The sequence below is a fragment of the Diplotaxodon limnothrissa genome, linkage group LG13, assembly GCF_057381915.1.
Source record: "Diplotaxodon limnothrissa isolate DT_005_m linkage group LG13, D_limnothrissa_male_GT1.1, whole genome shotgun sequence".
NCBI lineage: Eukaryota > Metazoa > Chordata > Actinopteri > Cichliformes > Cichlidae > Diplotaxodon > Diplotaxodon limnothrissa.
In genome coordinates, this window is record NC_140608.1 from 25,854,408 (window position 1) to 25,878,982 (window position 24,575).

General features: G+C 44.2%; 1 protein-coding gene across 1 annotated transcript in view; it reads left to right on the forward strand.

Annotated features, from left to right (window-relative positions):
- bcl11aa (BCL11 transcription factor A a) overlaps nucleotides 1-24,575 on the forward strand; it is a 49,482-nt gene that overhangs the window by 1,478 nt on the left and 23,429 nt on the right. The window contains exon 2 of the mRNA XM_085369585.1: nucleotides 2,636-3,085. Within this exon, the coding sequence (XP_085225711.1) occupies nucleotides 2,636-3,085 (450 nt within the window). The remainder of the gene's footprint in view (nucleotides 1-2,635; nucleotides 3,086-24,575) is intronic.

Genomic DNA, 24,575 nt, shown 5'->3' on the forward strand with positions numbered 1-24,575 from the left:
TTGGCGATCTCTTTAGAATAAAGGGAGAGTGTACAAGACATGGGGAAGGAAAGAGGGAGGGGGGGAGAAAACAAGAAAAGCAGGGAGACCCCCCCCCCCCCACACACACACCACCTCCACCATACATCCCCATCCTGAATTCCTCTTCATCACCTCAAACCTACTTTCTTTTTTATTGTTCTTGTGCATCATTTATTTACACTCAGAATATACATCACCTCTGCAGACTTTTGACCCCTCCCCCCTACCCTTTAGCTCTCACTTGACACACACACACACGCTTATTTTATTTTTGCATAAATTTTGTTACTAAAGCAATTCAGATTTTTTGGCCTCAGAAAAAAAACCCAATCAACATGGTGTGGTCAGTTTTCAGTTTTAGCACCTGTGTTTTTAATATCGATTTTTTTCCCTTCTTCTTCTTTAATTTTTATTACATTTCAGTTTTTTATAGAACATCATTTTCATCGCAGCCCCAGTGCTTGCTTTTACACATACAGACCAGCCTGGATTTAAAACGTTAACAGTGGGGTTTTATTGTTTTGTTTATTTTTTCAGTGATGTTTCCTCCTCTAGAATAAACTACATTATCAGTCATTTTCATGTTTTGCCAAGATGGTATTTAAAAAAAAAAAAAAAATTCTGGGAGGCAGTCAGCCAGCAGTTTAAACATCTACTTTTACAGATCGATGAGAGAGGTGGAACTTTAACGGTGGACTTAGCTGAAATGATTTTCTAATTGATGAAACATTTATAACTTTATTTTTTACAGTTATTCCACCCCCTCCTTTAGGAAATGTGATAGCTTTGTTGTGCATGTTCCGACATGTGGATTTAGACACATAATCCTCCTCTCTGCTCCTCTCTGCCTGTTTATTTCATCTACCTGCACTGCTCTAAAAATAGACACACGGCTCTCATTTAAACACGTTTTGTTGAATTTAGCGTTCATATGCTTTTTGAATCAAATCTTATTTAAGGTCTTTCGCCCTCCTCTCCTCATTCTCTGCTAAACACCCCAGACATCCCCTCTCAAGTTCAACTTTAGAGGTGAGGGGCTTATGCAGCTTCCATTAGATTTTGTTGTTATTGTTGTTTTATCCGGAGAATTTAATGCCCCCTTCTTCTTCTTCTTCTTCCTCCCTCCTCCTCCTGGGAGCTGTTGTGTAACTTGTGTGGCATTGTGTTGACCCAAGTTAAATCAAAGAGAAGTGTGACTGTGTGAGTGTGTGTGTGTGGGTGGGGTGGGGTGGGGTGGGGTGTTGATGGGGCAGCAGCAGCGGCTGCGGTCTTGGTGGAATTTACCATGTTATCTTCATGTCCCAGTTTGCGCACAGATGTCGCGCAGGGTTGCGGCATTCTGATGATATTTCCTTGAGGGGATGTAGTCCACGTTTAGACCCCCCCCCCCCCCCCCCACACACACACACACACACACACACACGCAGGAGCTCTAACCTATCCCTGTTATCAGACAAAATCTGTACCAATCAGCCAGACAGTGAAAATTAAAATCTATTTTTTGATTCTCTGTGGTCTTAAGTTCATTAAAATGTGAAATTGGCGGCTGAGTAAAGAAGGTCAACACGCATCAGGCGGCTAGTGCAGAGTCACACTCTTCACCTTGGACTGGAAGATTTTCTTTAAAAGAGGGACGGTGAATTATGTTCTCCCGTTTCGCCTCCCTAATTCGGCCGACTGCGCCGCTCCTCTCCCTCCTACTGCAGGACGAGTCTGGCCTCCACAAAAGGCTTCTTAAAAAAAAAAAAAGCAGCGAGGAGTTAATCCGGCCTCGGAGGGGTGAGGAATCGGGTTGAACGGCTCATTTTGGGGCGATTTTCCCGCTGTACAAGAGCCTGGTATCTAAGAACTATAAGTCAGCCACATGTAATCGAGGCCGAGGATTGAGGGAAGAGTTTTATTTCGCCCACACGCATACATGCACACACACGGGCACGCGTGCACACACACACACACACACAGACGCACTCTCTTCGTGCAGCCTGCCCTCTCTTCCCTTTCCCCGGCACATATGTTGGACATGTTTGTGACAGTTTTCCCTTCTGCTGATTACAGGATCAAACCCTCTACAAACAAGGTTAGGCAAGTCAAACTCGTCCACATCTTTAGTTTTTTTTATTTTATTTTTCTTTCGGTGAATACTGTGTTTAAGCATCATTTTCTAAGCTCTCATTGGCTACCAAATTGTTATCTTGGAGCAATCTGATTGGAGCTTTGCAGCTTTTCAGGATAGAATTTCCCACCATTTATTGTTGTGATCCACACCGGCTCGCGTTGTAATCATTTTCCCTGTATTACATGCTTTTCTATCATTACAAGGCACATTTTCTCACCCCCCTTATTGTGCGTGCCGCATGCCGACCTTTTATTTAGCTTTGTGTCTCTCTAACTGTGATCCACACTGAGAGAGGTTTTGTGGATTCTTCCTTGTCATCAATTCTCACAAAAACAAAAAAACAACTGTATTAATAGGTTCGAATTACAGGAGAGAGAGAAAAGGAAAATATAAACATGTGGTTTTTGCTTTTCTGTTCTGAGTAAGCATCGCCTTCTAATTTCCCTCTTTCCTCCCACCCCTGTCTTCTTCTCTCCCTCTTCCCCTCTGACTCGCCAGCAGCTGAGCCCCTCTCCACGGCTGTTGTCTCGTCGGAGGAGCTGTCGGAGCGCTGCTCGGAGAACTCGGAGGAGAGTGGCAGCCTCAACGGGCACCACCCGGGCTTGAACGTGGGCCGGCTGGCCCGGCTGGGTCATGACGCTCACCCGTCTCTGGAGCAGGACCTGCTGACCTGCGGCCAGTGCCAGGCCACTTTCCCCCTGGCGGACATCTTGCTCTTCATTGAGCACAAGAGGAAGCGATGCCACGGTCCGCCCTGCCTCACTGTGGGCAGGGGGCTGGACAAGCCCCCCTCACCCTCCCCTGGCTTGGCCCTCACTCCTTCGCCTGCAATGGGCTCCCTGCGCAGCCGGAGGCTGGAAGTGGGTGTCCAGGCCACACTGGCAGACGAAGATGATGACCGGTTCTCATCACCCCGGGGCATTTGCCCCAAACAGGAGCCCCTCCCAGGTAACCAGAACTGCTTTCACACCAACCAACACACATCACCTCTTTCTGGATACAAGCACAGCCACCATGTGGCAAGATCATATCCCCAGAGGACCCCTCAGTATCAGCTTAAGTGTGAACAAACCATTCAGATCAGACAGAAGCCAGAAAGTGACCAAGACACAGTCAGAAATGTCACCCGTAGGTGTTCTAACGCGCTCACTGTCGAGATTATTTCCTCAGTGTTTTGGATGCGCTCACTGCTGCAGATGAGCGGATGTGTGTGCTTTCTGCAGCCTGAGCTCTTGCTTTCATTATTTCACAATTTATGTCCAAGGAAGCTTTTTTGTTTGTTTGGGGTTTTTTTTTTTGAGACACACACACACACGTGACAGAAATCTGATTGGCTGTTAGTGGTTAGAAGGGGGTGGAGCGTGTGAGGTGTTTGTGTGTGTGTGTGTGTGTGTGTGTGTGTGTGTGTGTGTGGGGGGGGGGGGGGGGGGCTTTGTGAGACAAACAACACAGGTGTGGCGAGGGTTCACCAGTGTTGACGCCCTGTGGTTTGATTTAGGGCGTCTTTCTCTTCTTTCTTTTCTTTTAAATTTTTTTTTTTACATGTGTGTGTTTTTATCAACAAAAAGCGTGTGTGCACCCCTTCTACAGTTCCCCTAAAATTCCAGTGTGTGTGTCTGTGTGTTATGGAATGTGAGTGTTTTCCCAGTTTGCCCAGCTTGGCCACAGTGACTGAATCCCACAGGCCAGTTGCAAAGAGCTAAGGGTGACCTTGACTTTGTGGTGCCACTGGTCAGCATTAGTTGTGTGTTTGTGTGTGACTTTGAGTCTGGGGAGTAGCTGCGGCCTCTTTTTGAGTTTGGGTGCAGAGAATCTGTGTGCATGAAATGTGTGTGTGCGTGTGTGTGTTTTTCCCTCTCATGTGGCCCTAGCAGATGTGTCCTGCTCTTGGTGTGGTTTTCACCCCCCTCATTCCCACCGCCACATCTTACCCGACTAAATGCAGCCCAGCTCTCCATCAGCTTTCATTCTTCTTCTTCTCTGAGTTTACCTCCGTGCCAGACTTCATAGGTAAAACTGGCTATTTTTCCTCCACTTTAGCCGCTCCGCCTCTCTTCCTTTTCCCAGGAATCAAATGAGAGGCGAGCAGAGCGAGGGAGGGGGGGAGAAAAAAAAGTTTTGCTCATGGAGGGAAAGTCGTTTATTTAAAGCGTCTTAACGCCACTAATTATTTGTTGCGGCGCCATTTCTTTCTTTCTTTCTTTTCTCGTGCATTTTAATTAGCAGTAGTTTTTAGTGGCGGGCTGCCTGTACTAAATTAGCTGTTACAGAGAGAGAGAGAGATGACACGGAGCAGCGGAAACGCATTCGCGTTGAAACGCAGCACACTTTGTCGCTTGAACGTAACTCGGGAATCCTAAATGTTGCAGTTTGTTTTTTCCGCTTCAGCGTTTGAGGAAGCAAACGTGATCGAAACCACCAGCTCAAAATTTACAGTGGAGGCGAGGAAACGGGATGGGTTTGACCTTTGACCTTTGTCTCTACGGCTCTAGAAAGACTTTTTTTTCACTTTCTGTAGCGTCTGCATGTTTGATTGCACACTCCCCCCATACACACACTCCCACTCCCACACACACTCAGACGCTCACCAGTTAAACTGGGTTATTAGAGCGATTTACATCATAATACCGGCGTCTGGTGGCTTCAATAGCGTTGTGTGTGGGAACGTCTTGGTAGGAACAGCTGTACGCTCAGAAGGCAGCGTTATATATCTTGTCTGATGTCGATGTCGAGGTGGACGGGAGACCGGCCGAGCATTATTATTAAATGTTGGGAATTTTCGTCTGGAAAAGGAAAACCCCAGCCTTTAAACTGTCCGTCTGCTTTATTTACACCCTGTCCGCTCTCCTTTTCCCCCCTTCCCTTCTCTTCTTTTCTTTTCTCCCAGCCGCTGGATCCACACCAGCACAAACCTCACATGCTGAATTTGCGCAACACATTCAGTCTGATAGCCGATAATCAAAGCCAGCGTTTCCCTCCTCCTCCTCCTCCTCCTCCTCTTTCTCTTTCTCTTATCCCTCCCATCCCGACCAAACCCATAGCTTTCATCGTAATTGACCTCAAACTGTCACGGTGGAGTAAATATGTGAAAGAAAAAGTCTGCTGGAATTTCAGCCGAGATTATTGCCATCCAAAAACAATGACACACACACACACAAGCAAAGCAAGGTGAGGGCTGCTGCTTCCTCCTTGCTGTGTATGAGGCCTCTGCTCCCACAGATAGGCCTTAAAACAGAAATGCAATTAATGCCATTAAAAAAATCTACACACTTGTAGACACATGCTTTGTCATTAATCTCAGTATTTTCAGTCTAACAGAATTTCTACTGGGGTTTAGTTTTTGCCTCATTATTACTCTGTTCATTTAAATCAGATAAAATAGGACCATACCATCTTCATGTTTCCTTCCCTTCCCCCCTTTTTTGTTGTTGTTGCTCCGTCTCCATCTGCTTTCTTTTAGAAACAACCAAATATTTTTCATCTCACATTGGAGGAATTATTTTACAGCACCCCCTCCTCCCTTTTTTTAATCGCTGCATACTTTTTCCTGCATGTATCTTCTCATGTATATAATGATGCTCCGACTGCTTGTTGTAAAATATGTCTGTGGTCAGAGAAGCACAGAGTGGCTGTGAGGCTCAGAGGAACACAAAGCGTCCGACTTGTGCCGGAACGCTGCTATTTACATATCAAACAGCCCCGACCGAGTAGAGCTGACACACACCTGTGTGCGTGTGTGTGTGTGTGTGTGTGAGAGAGAGTGAGGACTGTACAGGCAAAATGCCGATCGGTGATGCAAAAAAGCCAGCGTAAACGCTCACCCACCCACACACACACACACACACACACACACACACACACACACACACACACACACACACACACACACACACACACACACACACACACACATTTAGTGCTCTCTCTCTCTCTTTCTCTTGCCCATTTATTCTATTAATCCCTGACTGAGATGAAAATTCTGATTATAATCCCTGAGGCATCCCTCATTCAGAAACAGCATCGCTAATGTCTCAAAAGAGTGGGGCTTCCGCGTGTGTGCGTGTGTGCGTGTGTGTATTTGCGTGTGAATGGCTGCGTCTTCATCTTTGCTCCTTTTACTCAAATTGAAAAAAAAAAAAGAGGCTTGAAAATTGAAATTTTAGCATCAATTCTTCGTGGATTACTTCGACGGCTAATGCATTTTTTCCCCGCGCTGTCCTGATTTGTCAGTTGATTTCTCGTAATTAGCACAAAGGGCTGAAAACCAGTCCTAATATTTGTGTTAATGAGCTCAAATTGATACACGGCCAGTGCGGAGAATTGCTCGTCTTTACTGACCAGTGATTTCACTGAGAATTATTGGCTGATAAGCTGAATTAGCTTATCAATATTAGCTCATTAACCCAGATATTATCGCCGCTTGGACATGATGATAAATCGCTACATTTCTTGAGACAAATTTATCATTCCCATTTTTTTCCCTTCCTTCCTTCCTTCCAAAAAAAAAAAAAAAAAAAGGCAAATGCAGCTCTTCATGCTAGTCAACCCACTGAGGAGCCATCCTGGCTCAAAGCCTCGTAACATGAGCATTGTTAGTCTATGATCTACTGATTAGCAATTAGCTTATCATCACCGGCTAATGCTGCCCACCTCAATACACATTAGTGCATTTTTAACACCCATTCATTGCCTGGCTTGGTGTCAGATCGCTCGCTCTCCATCTCACGTCTGTCCTCGTCCTCTCTTTTTTTTCTGTTTTGGCTCTGGTGTCTCTCTATCTTTTTCTTTCGTTCTCTCTTGATCTCGCTGCAACATTAGCAGTCAATGCAAATCCAAGACAGCCAATTGATACTGAATCAATTACAGTACGTTCGGTGTATGTGTGTGCGTGTGCGGCCATGTGTGTTGTGCTGTGGCGCATCCCAGCGAGCCTACAAAGAGATTTCACACGCTGGCTGCCATCACTAATCTATTGTTGCTGCCCCCTCCCTCTGTTTATGTCCATCTTTCTTTCATTCTTTCCCTTCACTGCGTTTTGTTTAGCGGCCTCGAGTGCAGCGTTTGAACAGTGGGAATGTGGCTTTTGTCTTGAAGGAAGCCTGCCGAACGCAAACGCTGCCGGTGTGTGCGAGGAAACATCAGCAGCAGGGTAGAGCATGCTGCACACTGAGATGAGTGGGAAAAGTTCATAATCCTTCAGAGAGGCCTTAATGTTTTCTATTTGATGCTCACAAAAAAAATTCATGATTAAGTAACTGAAGCTCTGCATATGGACAACAGCAAAGGAAAAAAAAGCCTTTTGGTGCTGAGTGTTAAAGAGTAGCAATAAAACAAAGACAAGCCTGTTGATTCGCCCTTTATCCTGTTTTATAATGCTCATAGTTTTTTTACATAAGTCACAGCGCTGAACAAAAACGTAGCCTGCATTTTCATTTAGAGAGCCACTCTAGTTATCTTGAACTTCTGCAAAGCTGGATGGTGACACAGCAAAAGCACGATGTGTCCTGACGTTTGTAACCCTCGCTGCCTCTACGTCATGCACATTATATGTAGTGGAGAGTTCCAAGATGGTAGGAGAAGTAGAACTTTTTTAAAGGTTTATTTTGGGCAAACCTTCCAAGCAGTCTTTATCAGATCTGACTGCTGATTGTACACGTGCAGTTTGTGAGTCCTTCAGACGACTGAAATGACAGTAAATCTACGTAATCCTAGAAAAGAGGGGGGGCCCTTGCAGCGAGAGTTGCTTCTAGAAGAATTTCCCCTCATCCTTCAAACCCGGTTGCTGCGGTTTGTGAGGCTGACTCGTGAGGTAACCCTGATGACATCACAGAAACATCAGCCGGGTTACTTGTGACTCCCCTAGGGGACATTAAACAGCTGATTTCTTGACTGAAGTAGGACTAACAAAGGAAAGTAAAGTGACATTCCAGCAAAGACTCTTTGAAACACTGGATGCATATTAGGCTGACCTCGGCTGCTGTGACCTTTGATCTGTTGAGCTTCTTTGTCACCGTCAGATTCACTTTGTTATAGTGCTTCTTAGAAGATGGCAGCGTTTCAATGAAATGCAAAGCAGATGTATTATTGTTGCAAAGGCGTGCTGGCTTCTACTATTTATGCAAAACATTTTGCAAAAGTAGCTGGAGCCTTTTCCTCCAAATCATCGCCCGGTTGGGCAGGAAGCGTCCGTTTCAATTTGCACATGTTACACTGTTTACATTTACGGTGGTTTTGGAGTAAGTAGACGAGTAGAGAGCGTGTGCACATGTGCTGAGTATGCCTCTGCACACGGATCATGGCATAATCAATGTAGAATAAAAAGTGCTCATTATATTAATAACAAATAGATTAAAATCACACAATAGAATCCTTAATGTGGCGTTCTTTCTTTCATACTTTTGTCAGGTGCTGGCTCACAGGGATCATTGGGAATCTCGCTCTGATGTCGCCTAGTTTTTACTTTAATTAACCTCTTCACATCCGCCAGGTGAACCACTTGTTTAGGGTCAGGGATAAAATGCATCTCAGCTTCATGCAAAACAGGTATTTCATGCTACTTCTCTTGTACGATTTCCTTTTGAGTATGTCTGATATTATACAAAAGGCTAGACGTGAACCTGAACCTAGGCCTGAACAGGTTGCTGGTGACCTCGTGAATGTTAGGGGGGTAGAAAGTGCCTGCTGTTGTGAATTGAATTGACTTGAATTAATCAGAAGAAGAGCATGAACTGTCTATGAAGTGGGAAATTACATAAGGTGCAATGGGAAGATCAAAACATGGAAGCCTCTTTTTTTTTGTTTATTTTTTACAGTGCAAATCAGCTTTGTCAGCTCTGTGGGAAATGACTTAAAATGGATACAAGAGCCGTTTTTTATTTACAGCATTGTCTGCTGAGTCTTCCTGGGACAAAAAACCCTGCTTCCACAGGAAGTGATGAGTTTTATATGTGCAGTGGGTTTGGACTAAATATAAAAAGAACAGGGCATGGACAGCAATCACCACCGCCACCAAGAGACAACAACAACATCAAAGGGTGAAAAAAAGAAGAAAAATCAGAGGGAAAGACGTCACGCTGCCCACACACTTTGACTGACAGCTGATCCCTGGGAAGTGCGGCGCAGACACTCTGCCGCAGCGACGTCGGCCAAACACAGCGACAGATCAGTTGAAACAAAAAGACCCCCGTCCCCCACCACCTCCAGATGATCATGGCCGGCAAAACCCCGTTCCAAAACAATGACAGCGGCAGGCGTGATGAGAAAAGAAAAAGCAGTTTGCTGTATTTACAGCGGTGACAGCGTGTCCGCGACGTCCGTGACGTCAAAGCCCACTACTGTACGCGCTCTGTGATGGAGGATTGTTTATTGATCTGGCTCTTTGTGTTTATGCGAATGATTCGACATCCATGCTGCATTTACTTCTTCGTGGTGAGAGGGAAAGCTGCTGTTTTTGGCTCACTCGCTGCTCGCTCTGTGTGTGTGTGTGTGTGTGTTTATTCCACATGCACTCGGCTCGGTCTGCTCGGGGGGTGCACATGTAACGCAGCTCTCTTATTATGTTGAAGCCAGTTGAAGGGCTGTTCATAAAACTGTTTATACACTACAAAGCTTATTTATATAGGCCACTGGATTACAGCCTGGCTCTAAACACCACACACACAGATACACGTACACACGCATGCATATATTCACATGTACATGCAGATGTACCTGTCATTACAACAGGCCTGCATGACTGTGGCACAAGTGTGTGTGTGAACTGGCAGTGTGGATGCAGGACATCCCTTTGTGAAGTGTGCCAGAGCTGACAATGCATGTGTGTGTGTGTGTGTGTGTGCATATGTGTGGAGGAGCCTGGCTCCTCGCTCTGGTTTTATGTTCCCCGCTTGGCTGAACTGCTACTACAACTGCAGCAGAGGGCCGTGCACACACACCACACACCCTATGACTGTGTGTGTGTTTACTGTACACGCACAGCTCTGTATGAGTGGGTCTAATCTTTTATTTTGGCATTACGTGCATCAGTCTGTTTCTTTCTGTCGTTCCCGCCACCTTTTCCCCTCCACTTTCTGTCCTTCGTCAGCAAATTGAAAGCATTTTGTAGTGCCAAATAAAGTCCTCTTCAAAGTAGGATAACGCATGTCGTTCCATTTTTTGTTTAACACGTTTGACTCTCGGCAGCAGAGTAGACAACCTTAAACTGCCTGACTCCTGCAGTCTAAAATCACCAGAAATACAAGAAGCCCGAAACGCTCCCTCATCCACTTCCAGCAGGTATGAGCCTCGCTCTTCTAGTTTGCAAAGCCAGTATCATAGTAACCAGACATGCTGATCAGCATTTTCAGCCGCAAATGTGAATTCTTGTAGGCAAAAATAATGTGAGAGATGTGGTTTTTTTTTTGCTAATTTCTAACATTTTACAAACCAAACAGCTATTTTATTGATCGGTATTGATGAACAATTAATAAAAGATAATAAAAACTTACTCCTAAAATGCTTTGTCACAAATTCTGAAACAGATTTGACTCTTTATCCACGAATGGCAAAATTCTGGAAAAATTATATTGTTATCAGGTTTGATGATGCCCCCTACTCTTCTCATGAGCGACAGTGCTAACAAGTAGCAGAACTGTGTATCATCTTTTCTTCTTCTTCTTTTTCCAGAACCACTGAGTTGTTAAAAACCAAATGGCATATTGTTACGCTCAACAGTTCCAGTAGTTGCTGTCCTCAACTAAATGGTATCGTGGCATATAGTCGAATTTTGGCTACGTTTCTGAATCCTTTACATTACGTAATAGTTCTGTATAAGACAGCGTTGTTGGATCATAATCCAGGAAAACACCTGATCCCACGGTTTCTGGCAGTATTTGCTCTTTTAATATTGATTATTTGAAAGAAGAAAAACATGACTGTTGGTGTGGAATTACAAAAAAAGAATTGTAATACATTTCAGATGCATTTGGTATCGTTTAAAAACCTGTAATTGAATATTTCCATTCATGAGTTAAAAAAACCATCACATTGCCACAGAAAATTATTTTCATGTGATATGTCAGGTAACAAACAAACCTGTAATTTTTCTTGTTCCATCTTGAGATGCTGAGGAACACGCCGCTTAATAATACTTTAAAAAAAATCACACACATAAACGCACAAACAGCACATATGGGGAACTCCCCCATCGCTGTCACCAACACACCCAGGACCAGCAGCAGCAGCGGCGGCGGCGGCACTGACTTTTCCTGATAATTTGCGGAGGCTCATTTGAATTTTAAGCACTACTTTAATCTTCAAAGCTCAAATGGCTTTATGAATATGCATGCAGTGGGCAGACTTTAGTTCATTACCTAGTTGTAAATTCTAATGACCATTAGGTCCTCACAGTAATTGCCAATTGTTTTGCATTTTTGATTGGCCTATTACCATGCACATTCGTGGCGCACATCAGCCACGCTTGTCAGAGCTGGCATGTCAACGGGTGTTTGTGTGTGCGTGTGTATGTTCTCATTCGTGCCTTGCTTTCGAGATATGTGGGTGTGTGTTTGTGTGAGCTGGGTGTGTTTGTTAGGCTGATATAAATGAAAGTAACATTTTTTTTTACTGTGTGAAGATTGAGAGGCGAGCCAGAGATTGGACATATTTAATTTACATGATGTCTCGTCTGTTCCCTCATTACACTGCTCGTCTCACACACACACACACACACACACACACACACACACACACACACACACACACACACACACACACACACACACACAAATTTACAAAGCACACCCAATACAAACCATCTGGCTCGCTCCTGTACGTGTCGGTCCTGACATGGTAAAATGATTTCTCAATGCTCATCTCTCTTTCGCTCTCTCGTTCTGTCAGCCTATTCATTTTTAGCGCCCTCCCCTTCTTACTGCTTTCTGTTTCTCCTTGAACAAACAGATGTCAGATACCTCTCTTTTCTCTCTCTCTCTCTCCTCGTCCCTCCCCAGCTCCATCTAAGGCTGCCATTTTGGAGACAGCGATTCGTCTTGCTAAGTGAGTTTCTCTGTAAACATCGGTGAAAACTCTTTAAAAAAAAAGAGACGGAAAGAAAATGAATTCCATTGTTCTGCACTCAGCAGAAAAACGTGCACACACAAAATGCAAGCACCTGTACGCACGCCTTCAAAAAGAAACTCATTCTGAAAAAGGCTCCTGTGAGAGGAAGACAAAAGGGGGGGAAAGTCGATGAAATAAAGCCATTTTTTAAAAATCAAATAACGAGGCTGGACAATTAAGAAAGTGAGAACAGCAACCAAGAAGAACTAACGCGAGGGCGCTAAGCTTCATGTTTTCTTCTCCGCTTCCCTTTGTTGCTTTTCCTCCTCTCATCTTTTTAGCCTCTCTCTCAGCCTCACACACAAACACACCTCGTTTTCCTCATGTCTTCCCAGTTTGTGTACAAGTGCTGTGAGGGAGATATGTGAACCTACATAGCGATGAAAAGGAATTCTTAATTGCCCAGAAATGAGCAATGTTACAAACGGTGGTGTAATGGACGCAGTCGAGTGGAAGGTGTGTGTTTGTGTGTGTGTTTCGAGGGGTTGTCTCTGGTAGGACTCACGAGGCCTGTTTCCTGAGGTCTCTTTTAGCCCGTTGCAAATACACACACACACACACACACACACACACACACACACACACACACACACACACACACACACACACACACACACACTATATATATACCTCTGGCTGCTGTTACTCACTTCAAAGTTGTTAATATTCAGCTGGGAAACTGTATCCAGAACACAGCTAAATTATTAAGCGTATGAACTTTTTAGGCAGTAAGATGAACTGATGGGCCACATCTATGAGATCCTCCTCTTCTTCATGTGTGTGTGTGTGTATACATGCCCTCTCCTTCTGCCCGATGCTTGGTCTTTGGCCAAGGGCATGCATAATTGATCCTGTGCCCGCTATCATTTTCTTGATGTAATTGCCCCAGCAAGATATGATGAAATCTAATGGATAATTTATCCCCCCCAAAAAACAGATAAAGAACCATTAAAATCTAGTTCTTAGACTTTTTTTTTTGTCTCGGTGTGCGCGGGTGTTTAGCAGTACACTTGTTTGCTGTGTGTGTGTGTGGTCAGTGTGGAAACAGTCGCTGCTTTCCAAACACTTTTCAGTGCAGTGGCAGTCATTATTGTCCAGATGTTTAATAAAACTGTTTAAGAACACAAAGTTTTAAGGTGGACGTAAAGAAGAACAAAAAGTAACTCATTTCTTTTTTTCTCCTGTGAAGGTGGGAACGTTTTTTAAATCATAAAAATCTTCGAGAGTCCTTAAGATTTCCCAGCCTGCAGCAGAATCACACAATCATTTAACTTCCGCTATGATGACAAAATTGCCCTCCAAATTACATCGGGCGTCACATCAGCTGCACTTAACACTTGCTAATGCTCACCTCCGCCAAATAAAAATAAAGTGGGCTTAAAAATGAAGACGTCTTTCTAAATGTAAAAAAAAAAATGAAGAGGTGTGTAAGTAGTTCCTTGAGCTCCTGCCCCTGCAAAAAATTCATGTGTTTTAAACGTTTTCACCTGCTTTTGATGAACTACTCTCCCTGCTTTTCACTTTCTTTGTCAGTCTTCACCCTTTTTTCTTCACTTTTTCTTCTCCCGTGCTGCAGTTTTCCACAGGAATACAGATGTGTTTCAACACGCTCAGGACTGTAGCTGACACTGCTGATCTCTCTCTCTCTCTCTCACACACACACACACACACACACACACACACACACACACACACACACACACACACACACACAAGCACACAAGCACACACTCAGACACACAGGTACAGTCTGTCTCCTTTAAATTAATGGAAGCTAACTCGTCTTTTGGCCTTTGTGTAATTTCCGTCCTTATTTTTTTGGTTTCTAGCTTGTTGAAAACCGTCTGTTCAAAGGTACTCTCCACTGCATAGGTGTGTGTGCGTGCGTGTGTGTCTGTGTGTACATGCAACACACCCCGAGCGCCGTCTGCCGACAGACAGACAAGACAAAGGGACACACAAACACACACACACACACTGTTTATCTTTGCTGTTCGAGGGAAACGCAGGCCCCAATCTGCAATGCTGGGAGAGGTGTTGAGAGAAATGAGGGGAGGGAATGGGTGTGAGGGGGCAGAAAGACAGAAACATGGGGGCTATGAGGAGGAGAGGGCATAGGGGTAGAACGCCCTAGGGGGACAGGGGATGTGAGGGGGAGAAAAAGAGAGAGAAAGACGCAGGGGAGCGAGGTAGAGAAGACTGGGTCCTGGTGGCGACTGTCCATTAACAGATGAACTTGGCCGACGTCCAACTGTTTGATGAGACTGGTGTCATAAGGCTGTGTGTGTGTGTGTGTGTGTGCTGGGGGGGGCTTCACATGCACACGCACACGTGATTACACACACCGTCTTTCCTTGCTCCTGCTCTGCATATTAACCCTCTCCTGGTGTTCAATGTAAGCTCTCATTCTCATTTTTATCTACCTGCACACACAGCCTTTGGTATCTCTCTCTCTCTCTGTCACACACACACACACACACACACACACACATGCGTGTGCGCTCATAATTCAGCAGGACTAGTTCAGACCGGTTTGCTGGCATGGAAACCGTGCCATGCAGGGTTAAAGAAGGAAAGCAGAAAAGTGAAAAATAAAAAAAATAAAACAATTAAAAGTTCAAACAGGCAGAGAAATTTACAGCAGAATTTCCACTAATGCCCCTGACCTGCCGAGCCCTTCACTTCAAGAGACAGAAAGACTGAAAACAAGGAAAACCGTGCATAGAGTTAGACAGATGGGACAGATGCAGGCAAGGCAAAGGGAAAGCAGGAGGAAGTAAAATATACAGTTTTAACCTCCGTGGAACTGTTGCTTGTGTAACTGAGCGCGAGTTGACAGTGCAGGAGCATGCAGATATTTACAGCAACAGCCGGGGTCAGGAGGATCAGCAGGAAGGAGGGAGGGTTACGCACTGTGTGTGAATTCACACTGCTGCTGCTGCTGCCCAGCAGGTTCAGTGGGTTTGATGCCTTGCTTAAGGGCACGTTCACGTCAGTTGGCTGTCTGGTTGCAATATAGGAAGTAAGAGGAGAGCTTTTAGCTGTAACTGTCATGGGGGTTGTTGTTTGTTTTAAGATGCATTTACTTTATCCTGTGCTTCTTTACTTCTTCTTACTGTATTGCTCTGGGAATATTTGCAGCACTCTTGTTTTTTTGGGATCAGGTGACAGGTGTTTGATACTGTCGATTTTTCTTCTAAAAATGGCTGCGTTAGGAATGTTGACTCTTCTAGACTCTGCCCTCTACTTGGATGTGCTTTGCTGTGTTTTTCTGCCAGTATAATAAAGTACGGCATGTTCACCTCAACCCATCACTAACAAGGATCAGAGGTGACGGGAGTAGCTGAGTTGCGTTACTGTAAAATGGTTGTTGACATAAAGAAAAGAAGCTTTTTATAGTCAGCAGGTCAAGCACGTGTAGAAGTTCCTCATGAAGCGTTATTAAAAAGAGAACTTAATATCTTATATCATTTGCTCCTCTTTCACACATCCACAGAATTCTGCAAGGCTGTTTGTATGTTTAAAGGCAATTTTCCTTTGCTGCATGTTCAGCTGGAGAAACATGGTTGATACACGACAGGTATGATATGTAGGAGCGTGCAGGAGCTCAACCTCACATAGTTGTGTAGAAAGATGCCGTGCTCTGGTGAAATGCTTGCTGTAAATATGTACGTCTGGAGAGACACAAATCATTGGTCCTCATGAGAGTTTTAAAAGCCATGACCAAGAAATCTTTATGATTTTTATTTTGTATAGATATGGAGTCATGTTTCTGACAGGGCTGTCACATGATTGTGTCATTTATCATTGGTTGGTGGAGCTATACTGTGTGTATGATTTCATGTCCGACATATGATAGGTCAGGTGGTATGTGGAATCTATGTGTGCTCTTACCTTCAGTGCAGCTGTAAACTGGACCCCATGACTTTACACATATACTGAAATACATGCTGAGAATGCTGCAGCGTCTTTTACAGCAAGCTGTCCTGCAGGCACACTATACATTATTTCTTGACCTTAAAAACTAGACTAACCTAAACTAGACTAGACTTTACTAACTAACCAAGGAGCAGTTTGTTGAGGCTTTCTGAGCTCTTTGTTGGGTGAACCAAAACCTAAAACCCCAGTTAGAGATAACAGAAATCACAACAGCGCTTATCAACTTTCTCTGTTAAGATTTCTGTTTTAGACTGAAACAGAAAGCCTGACCATGTTACAGAGCTTGAAACTGGGCCTTTTAGATAACAGGGAGCAGGTCATGTGTCTCTTCTTCCACACAAAATGATCCCTATGAGAGTCACCTGCTCCAATCAGGGAACTTATTAGATGGTAATGATGAAATGGTGATTAAAAATATATAAAGGACATTAAAAAATGAACAGTAACCGTTTCAGATAAGAGATTAGTGTTGCAGAAAATTGTTAACCTGGTGAATTGCGATGCAAAGTTTCCACATTCTGCTCCTGACCATGTGTTCACCTTTGATTTTGTCAGGTAAAAAGAGCGCCACTTTCATGACACAGAAACTCTGACTTTAAGGTTGACATAGTTCGCTAAGCCATTAATCTCATTTTGTAGTACACCCCTCAGGTGTCTCCACATCTTAGCTTGTACACATTAAACGCATTAGCATCCTCTGTTGGCAAACACTGCCAAGAGAGGAAGTGCCCAGCTATGAAAAGCCGCTTTGTTTCTTTGGTTCTCAAGAGTTGTTGCAGAAGTCTGTTCTTGTGAGCATTTAATTTGTTGCCTTTTTGAATTGGTGGCTGAGCTGCAGTCACAGTACCCCCACCTCTATACACCTCCCTGCCAATGATGCACATTGGAATTTTCAGCTTTAATCCATCACAAGTAAATTCTTTCTCACAAAAAAAGTACACTTCTTAAATCCTTCCAATTATACCCTTAAATGCTATTTTGACAAAAACACCTGAGTGGGGCTTTTCTCATGGGTTTTTAATATCGCCGTGTTGGAAGTGTGGCTAAGATCAGTGACCACTGCTGCAAATCCAGAATAAGCAGGCCATCGTGCCCACACACACACACACACACACACACACACACACACACACACACACACACACACACACACACACCCTCGGGCTTGGAAGTGGTGTTACTCACTGGTCCTACCTTTGGCTATATCACTCCTCAGCCCCCCTCCCTCCTGCAGGCTGTTTATGGCAGCTTTTGCTGCATTAGAAATGAGAGCTGTTTGGCTTGGAGCTACCATATCGGCCACCTTCTTTTCTCCCTGTGCTCTAATCTTATGTAAACACAGAAATCAGCTCCAAGCTCACTCTGGCAGATGCAGGCCAGCAGTGATGTCCCACTGTGATATATCCCTCTAAAGCCTGGATTAAAAGTTTGGAGGCAGGGAGCATTTAAGGGAGGAAAGTTTATATAGGAGCTATTTTTTTTCTGGGTGGGATGCTATCATCTCTTTATTTATGCATGACTAAACAAAAGGAAAGACGGAACTAAGGTCAGAAGTCAGTTGGATTGTATTCTGACTTCCAAAGAGAAGGAAGCAGTAATTGTTCAAGAGAAATAAAATCTTGCTCTTTACACGTTACAAAGCAAATTAGAAAGCCAAAACTACTATTTTACTAATAGGAGGGTGGTGGGACTACGCTTTTAAGTGTCTGGCCTGCCAGAAATCAACAAGGAGATATAGAAGTGAAGGAGGGGGACGAGCGCTCCCAAAAGAGGGACAAAGATAAAGCGGAAGGAGATGGAAAGAAAAAGATATCAACACCACGCTGCAAGAAACATGTTGTAGTGTGACCCGTGTCCAGCTCTGTGAATGCATAAAAGCATCTGTCTTCAAAGATGCATTTTAGGTACGTGCATGCGCACGGATGTGTGTTTGTGTGCGTCGGCGCCTGTCTGTGTGTATCTGTGTCCGTGAATGATCTATGGTTTGTGTTTAGCGTGCCATATTTCGGCCCGGCCTGCCATCAGTGGCGTATGAATGATAAATTGCAGATGTCCATCGGATTCACCCGAGCACCTGTGGTCCTTCTCTCCCCCGGCCGCATGGCAGGAAAGCAGAAATAATAAATAAATAAGTAAAGTGAGAGATAAACAAAAAGGCCTTTCAGGGATGCAGAGTTCTTTTTTTTGTCTCCAGGGCTTGTTCAGGATACAACCTTATTTTTTTATGTATAAACAGAAAATGAAATAAGTTTCTTTTCTTTAACCACCTTTCTGTTGTCCACTTTTGACCCAAGTTGAGTCTCTGCTTTTGTGAGTCTGCACAGATAAGACAAACCCAGCAGTCAGGGAAGATTTTTGTTGGCAGCCTTGTTTTGAGAGGCCTTTCACCATTGACATGAAAGTCCAGCTAATTTCACGATGCAGTGAAGGAGAATTTACAGCGCTGGTTCATCTGATTGTTTTCTGTATTTATAATGTTCTCTCTGTCTTCCTTCTCTCTCCCCAACCGGTTGCAGCAGATGGCCCCGCCCCTCCCTGAGCCTGGTTCTGCCAGTTTCTTCCTGTTAAAATGGAGTTTTTCCTTCCCACTGTCACCAAAGTGCTTGCTCATAGGGGGTCATATGATTGTTGGGTTTTTCTCTGTATGTACTATTGCAGGGTCTACCGTACAATATAAAGTGCCTCGAGGTGACTGTTGTTGTGGTTTTTGCGCTGTATAAATAAAATTGAATTGAATTGACATATGAAGTTAAAATGAAATACTTAATGTTTCATCTGACTTTATACCAACCTAGAACGGTTTGAGAAGCTAGGCCCAACATGCTTTTTGGACATTTTCATTTGTTGCACGTTGCTTTTGTGCTCAAACATCCATCTATTACTTGACTAATAATTTTAGCTCAATGCTATAAAAGCAGATTTATTTTCAGTGGCCCTGAGAGATCAAACGAATTGCAACTTAAGAAAATACCAGCAAAAAGAAAAACGCTGCAAAAGCACGCAAAGAGCAACAGAAGTAGAATAAAATGTTTATATGAAGGCTCAGCAAAGATTAGAGGAGTGAATTAAGTGTAGCGGTAAGCAGACAGAGTTCTTAATGGAGGTTAAGAGAGCGTGGTTTCTTGATATATAAGAGCTGATTTGGATGGGAAAGCGGTGCACATGGTAGAGCGGTGAGGAGTGTGTGCAGGGTTTTTTTGTGTGCTGTTTTTGGGTCGCACTCTAATTAATTTGTGATAGAGTCTGCTTCATCATCCAGGACGTCCAACCCGGCTTTCCTCCCTAAAACTGCAGTGTGTCAGATCTTTGCTCACACTTTTTCCCACCTGCTTCTCCTGCACCGCCACTGTGAGACATCTGCTGCTTGAGTGTGTTTTTTGGCGTTAACATGTGTACTTATTAAAGTGCAGTGTAGAGTAGTCTGATGTGCTTTGTTTCCACCTGTTTAAGTCTCTGATGTTGCACACGACTGCGCTGTTTTTTTGCCCCTGAAAGGCTCGAGAAGCATCGCGAGCCGTCCTCTTCCCTCTCCACTTTCTCCTTTGCTTCTTCCTCCAGTCTTCCTCTAAGTCGCTCGCCCCACTCGCCCTCACTCTCTCCCCCTGCTGTGTTTGTGTTTTCTCGGCCTGCTTGTCTCAGTAACAGTAAATACCCTTGCTACCTGACACAGATCCACCTTTCTACTTGACCGCGCACACAGAGAAGGGCAGCTGTGTGCGTGTGTGTCAGTGAAAAAGTGTATTCTCCAGTGACCCTCTGCCCTCTAGTGAACGGGGACTGAGTTAACACACATAAGCACACACACACACCTACACACATGCACGCACCCCCCCCCCCCCCCCCCCCCCCCCCCCCAGGCAGCCCCCTTCTCTGAGATAAAACACAGGTTTAATCTTTGACACTGTGTCCAAACTGGCCTCTTTGCAGGTGAGGGGAACCTCCTGGGGAACGTGTGTGTGTGTGTGTGTGTGTGTGAGAAGCTGTTAGTTTCGGTGTGACCTAAATGTGGAGGACAATAGCCTGGAGGCTATGTGTGTGTTTGAGTGAACATACCGTGCAGTATGTGTTGTCTTTTTTGTTGCCTCTGTGTGTTTCTGTGTTCCTGTTTCTTTTTTCTTTTTTCTGCTTTCTTCTCCATCTGCCTTCTCACTTTCTGAAGTCGATGATGCAACTATGTCAGATATTGGTTTTAATAAAATAGACAGTGTTGGCGAGTCAGTCAGTCAAGCCCGTTGTGCTCGAATCAGTACACAGTGGGCCTGTGAAAATAAACATGGTTTGTGGGGCTTCCTGTTAATTCCAGAATTTCATCTAAAATCCTTCTCCTCACATACAAGGTCTTGAACGATCAGGCCCCATCTTATCTTAAAGACACGTCCCAGACTGCTGGCTCACTTACATAAGGTATTTAAAAGTACAATGGGAGACTTTCAGGCCCCTTCTCTATGGAACCAGCTCCCAGTTTGGATTCAGAGACAGAGGCTCTACTTTCAAGATGAGACTTAGAACTTTCCTTTTTTAAAAGCTTGTAATTAGTGTTGGATCAGGTGACCCTGGAGCTCTCCATGATGCACTGAGTGTTTCTTCTTCTCTGAGCCTGGTTCTGCTGGAGGTTTCTTCCTTTTAACGGGGAGTTTTTCCTTCCCACTATTGCCAAACACTTGCTCATGGGGAGGAGGGTCATCTGATTGTTGGGGCTTCTTTCTAATACTGTTGGATTTAATCTTACAATATAAAGTGCCTATTCACAAAACTAAAAATACTTTCTCATTTGTCTCTCATGGCGTAGCACCTGCAAACACTCTAGTTTTATGTTTTCTGGTATGAAATGCCCTTCGAGCATGTGGAAATTACACCAAATAATAGTGTGGGCACAAATTTTTAGCCAGCAGCTGCTTTAATATAGCCGTTTCTTAGCAGGCATCTTCAGGAAGCCTTGTTCACGCATTATTTTTGTCCTCAAATATGAATTTGCAGTTTATTAGTACAAGCCTGTCACAGTGTGTAACAATGGTCCCCCTGCCATCCAAACATGAGCCTCTGCTTCATATAGTAGCACAGGGCAGCTCGCTGCTGTTGGTCAGGACAGAATACTATCAAGCTGAGGCTATGCATTCAATTCCTGCTTGAGCGAGTGATTACTCTGCAGGGTCTCCTCAACATCACTTCACTCATCCCCCGCTTTCACATACTCTTATGTCATAGGGTGTTATATCTGGAAATTAGAAAAGGGCTGTGACACTTGTAATTGTCTACTAGATATGGTTATTCATTGGTTCATTGTTATCATTAATCTCATTCATATGCATGTGGAAAATTATGTAGCTATACAGTGAGTTCCCGAGTAGTTAAAAAAAGGAAAAGATTTTGCATACAGCCCCCAAACAGCGTCTTAATCCCTCGTCGTCATTGAAAATAGATCTGTGATACGCTCCACATGCACAGACTTACTTTACATAAACACCAAATTAAGTTAGTTTCACTCTCAGCTCCTCACACACGCTTGCTGTCTCGCGCTCGCCCACACTCCCGTCGTTTCTCTGTCTCCTTCACTCTCTCTCTTTCCCGTGCTCATTTTCAGTCCAAGATCACTTCAATTAAATCCCCCGAGTAAAAAGCGACCGGGCGCCACTGGCGATATTGGTTATAAAATTTTGAATTTCGGAGTATTAAAATCAAATTCAGATCCTCAACATGTTAAACAATCATCAGCTGGACTGCCACAAGCTGACGCTCACTCATTTTGAGGTGGAAAATCGGCCCTGCCGGCCAAATCTTTTCCATAATAGATGCCTAGAAGTGTAATTTTGTGGCCCGAGCTTCTGTAAAATCCCAGAATTCCTGTTTCGTTTGCAGCCCTCTGTGATGATGGTGATGTTTCAAATGGAGATATTGACCTTTTAGGAATATTTACCATGTAATGCAATTATACTACTAATGGATTTGGCCCACTGATCTTTTTATGCACTGTGTCAGCGGGCCAGTAAAACATTGCTGGCTTTATTACAACACACACACGTACACACACACACACGCCATGCAGACCAGTCAGGCCCTGTGCTCATTTGCGTGTGTATGTTCAACATCTATAATCCTCTCTCCCTTGTGCAATCGCACACGGGCTCAAGCGCACATGCATGCGTGCGCACACAGTCACAGACACACACATGCACACCAGACCCCGCGCGAGTGTGTGTCTGCCAAGTCGAACGGCAGGCTGCCAGCAGAAAAGGGGGCTGTGATTGGGGTGAAGGCTCATCTGGTGGGGTTAGCCAGCTATAGCCACACACACACAGACACACACAAACACACACTGACAGACATACTGACCCAATGCCCAATTAAATTAACAGACTTTATTAGCTCAACACGGCCCCCCAACCGCTGGCCGTCGGTCTCCGGCCACGGTTACAGGAGCGCTTGCTGTTAGCATGTGGAATGCTAATGTTTTCAACCGCTGCTGTCAGACTGGTGCTGAGCTCCACTCTGCTGGTGCTAATGAGCCAAATCTACACCTTCAGGTTCCGTAAGTGGAGCATAATGTAAGTACAGTTTGAGTTAGAGCCCATCCCGATCACAGATACCACATTCAGACTGATAAGTAACAAAAAACTGCACTAAGCAAAGGTCGGACAAATACAGAAAACCATTCAGGCTAATGTTTATGATGTCTTCAGTGAAATCTGCACTTTCCATATGCTTGTGTTTTTGAGCCTCAAACACTAAATGGACTGCAGTTGGGTAGTACGTCAAAACGTAGTTAGCTCCTGAAAAATCATTTTTCTTAAAAAAAAAACCTTCATAAACGTCCACTTACTTGTTTTCAAAAAGCTTCCAGCTTCACCTCATGGTTTTAATTAGTAGATGGAGTTGAAAATCTAAACAAACTGCTTCTAGTTAGTGTGGATTAGTAATGAGAAGAGTGGTACTGGGACCAGAACTGTATTTTAGTTCGGACCACTTTAGTTGGGTTGCAAAGCAGCTTGCAGATGTGCAGTTTTAATAGAAGCCGAATCTGAGCCAGTTGTGTCAGTGGTGAGCTGATGTGGGCTAACGCTGAGGTCAGTTGATCGGCTGTAACTAAAGCTGAATTTGACTTTGTGCCGTCCCTAAGAACACTAAGATCAATTATTTTACATTTTATAATAAATTGATTTTTACGTCTGCGTGTCTGGAGGAGCTTCATCAAATTGGAGAAAATAACTCTGTGATGATGTCATCAGTAATATTTTCTCTGATGCTAAATTTGAGCATTTAACAGCATAAATTTATAACACGGGGTGCTTTAGAGGGGAAATTATGATTTAAAATATGTAAAATGGTAACTGCGTCCATATATTGGATCTGTAGCTCCAATTATGGTAAGCCAGTCTGAACTGTATCCCTGCACCATGCCTGAAAGGAAATAATGTAAAGTCCAAGCTGCTTTAGGAACCCGAATGTACCAGTGAGCTTCTAAACTTCAGCCGCACTTCACCTTCAGACCACTGCTGACACCTGCCCCACCAAGTATTATCACTCATACTGGTCATTTCCTCTTTTTCACCTGTGCGTGAACATCTGGCTGCAGGCCTGACGAAAACGGGTAGTGAGAAATGCGAAAGGCCGTTGAGGCGAAACGTGGCTGTCTGCGACGGGATTGATTTGAGCATGATTTGTGTATGAATGAGTGTATTTGTGTCTGTGCACATGTGTGTGTCTGTAATCTCTCCGCTGTGTGTGTGAGTCACGGTGGTTTGTGTTCCGTGCTCTGGTTGTCTAGTCTAAATATACCAGCAGACCATGAGAACAATTCTCCCAGTGTCTTTCTTTCTTCTTTTTGCAGCCACCAGCCCTCTGACACATATTGGCACTTAGTCGATGCCTTTCACTCCTGATATAACACCATTTCTGTCGGGAAAAGATTCAAATAGGAACCATTTTAAGGCCAGAGAGTGCATTAACAGAGCTATGATGGCCGTCAGTTTTTTTTTTTAATAGATATATTTGCTGCCTTGTTGAGACCTTGAGGCTCTTTTAATGGACAGAAGAGAAAGAAAGGAGGTGGTGGGAGGTTATAGCCAAGACTTTATCAGCCAGATAGAGAGCGTCAGTTTAGGAAGGAGCGACAGAGGAAAGGAGAACGACATACAGACGCTCAGTGAGACAAAGAGGGAGGGCAGATGGTAGAAAGAGTCGGCACGATGTGTGAAAAGCAACAGTTAGTCGGTGTCTTCGCTCTGTGCCAGTCTGGCCTAAATATGGCATGCTTTTGACACTTTCTTCCCTCGCTCACACACACACACACACACACACACTCTATCTCTCGCACAGTTTCGGCAACGTATAAAGAATATAGCTACATTCACACTGTTTCTGCATAAAAATTGCTCAGCTCTGTCGTGCCAGAGTCGGGTTAAAA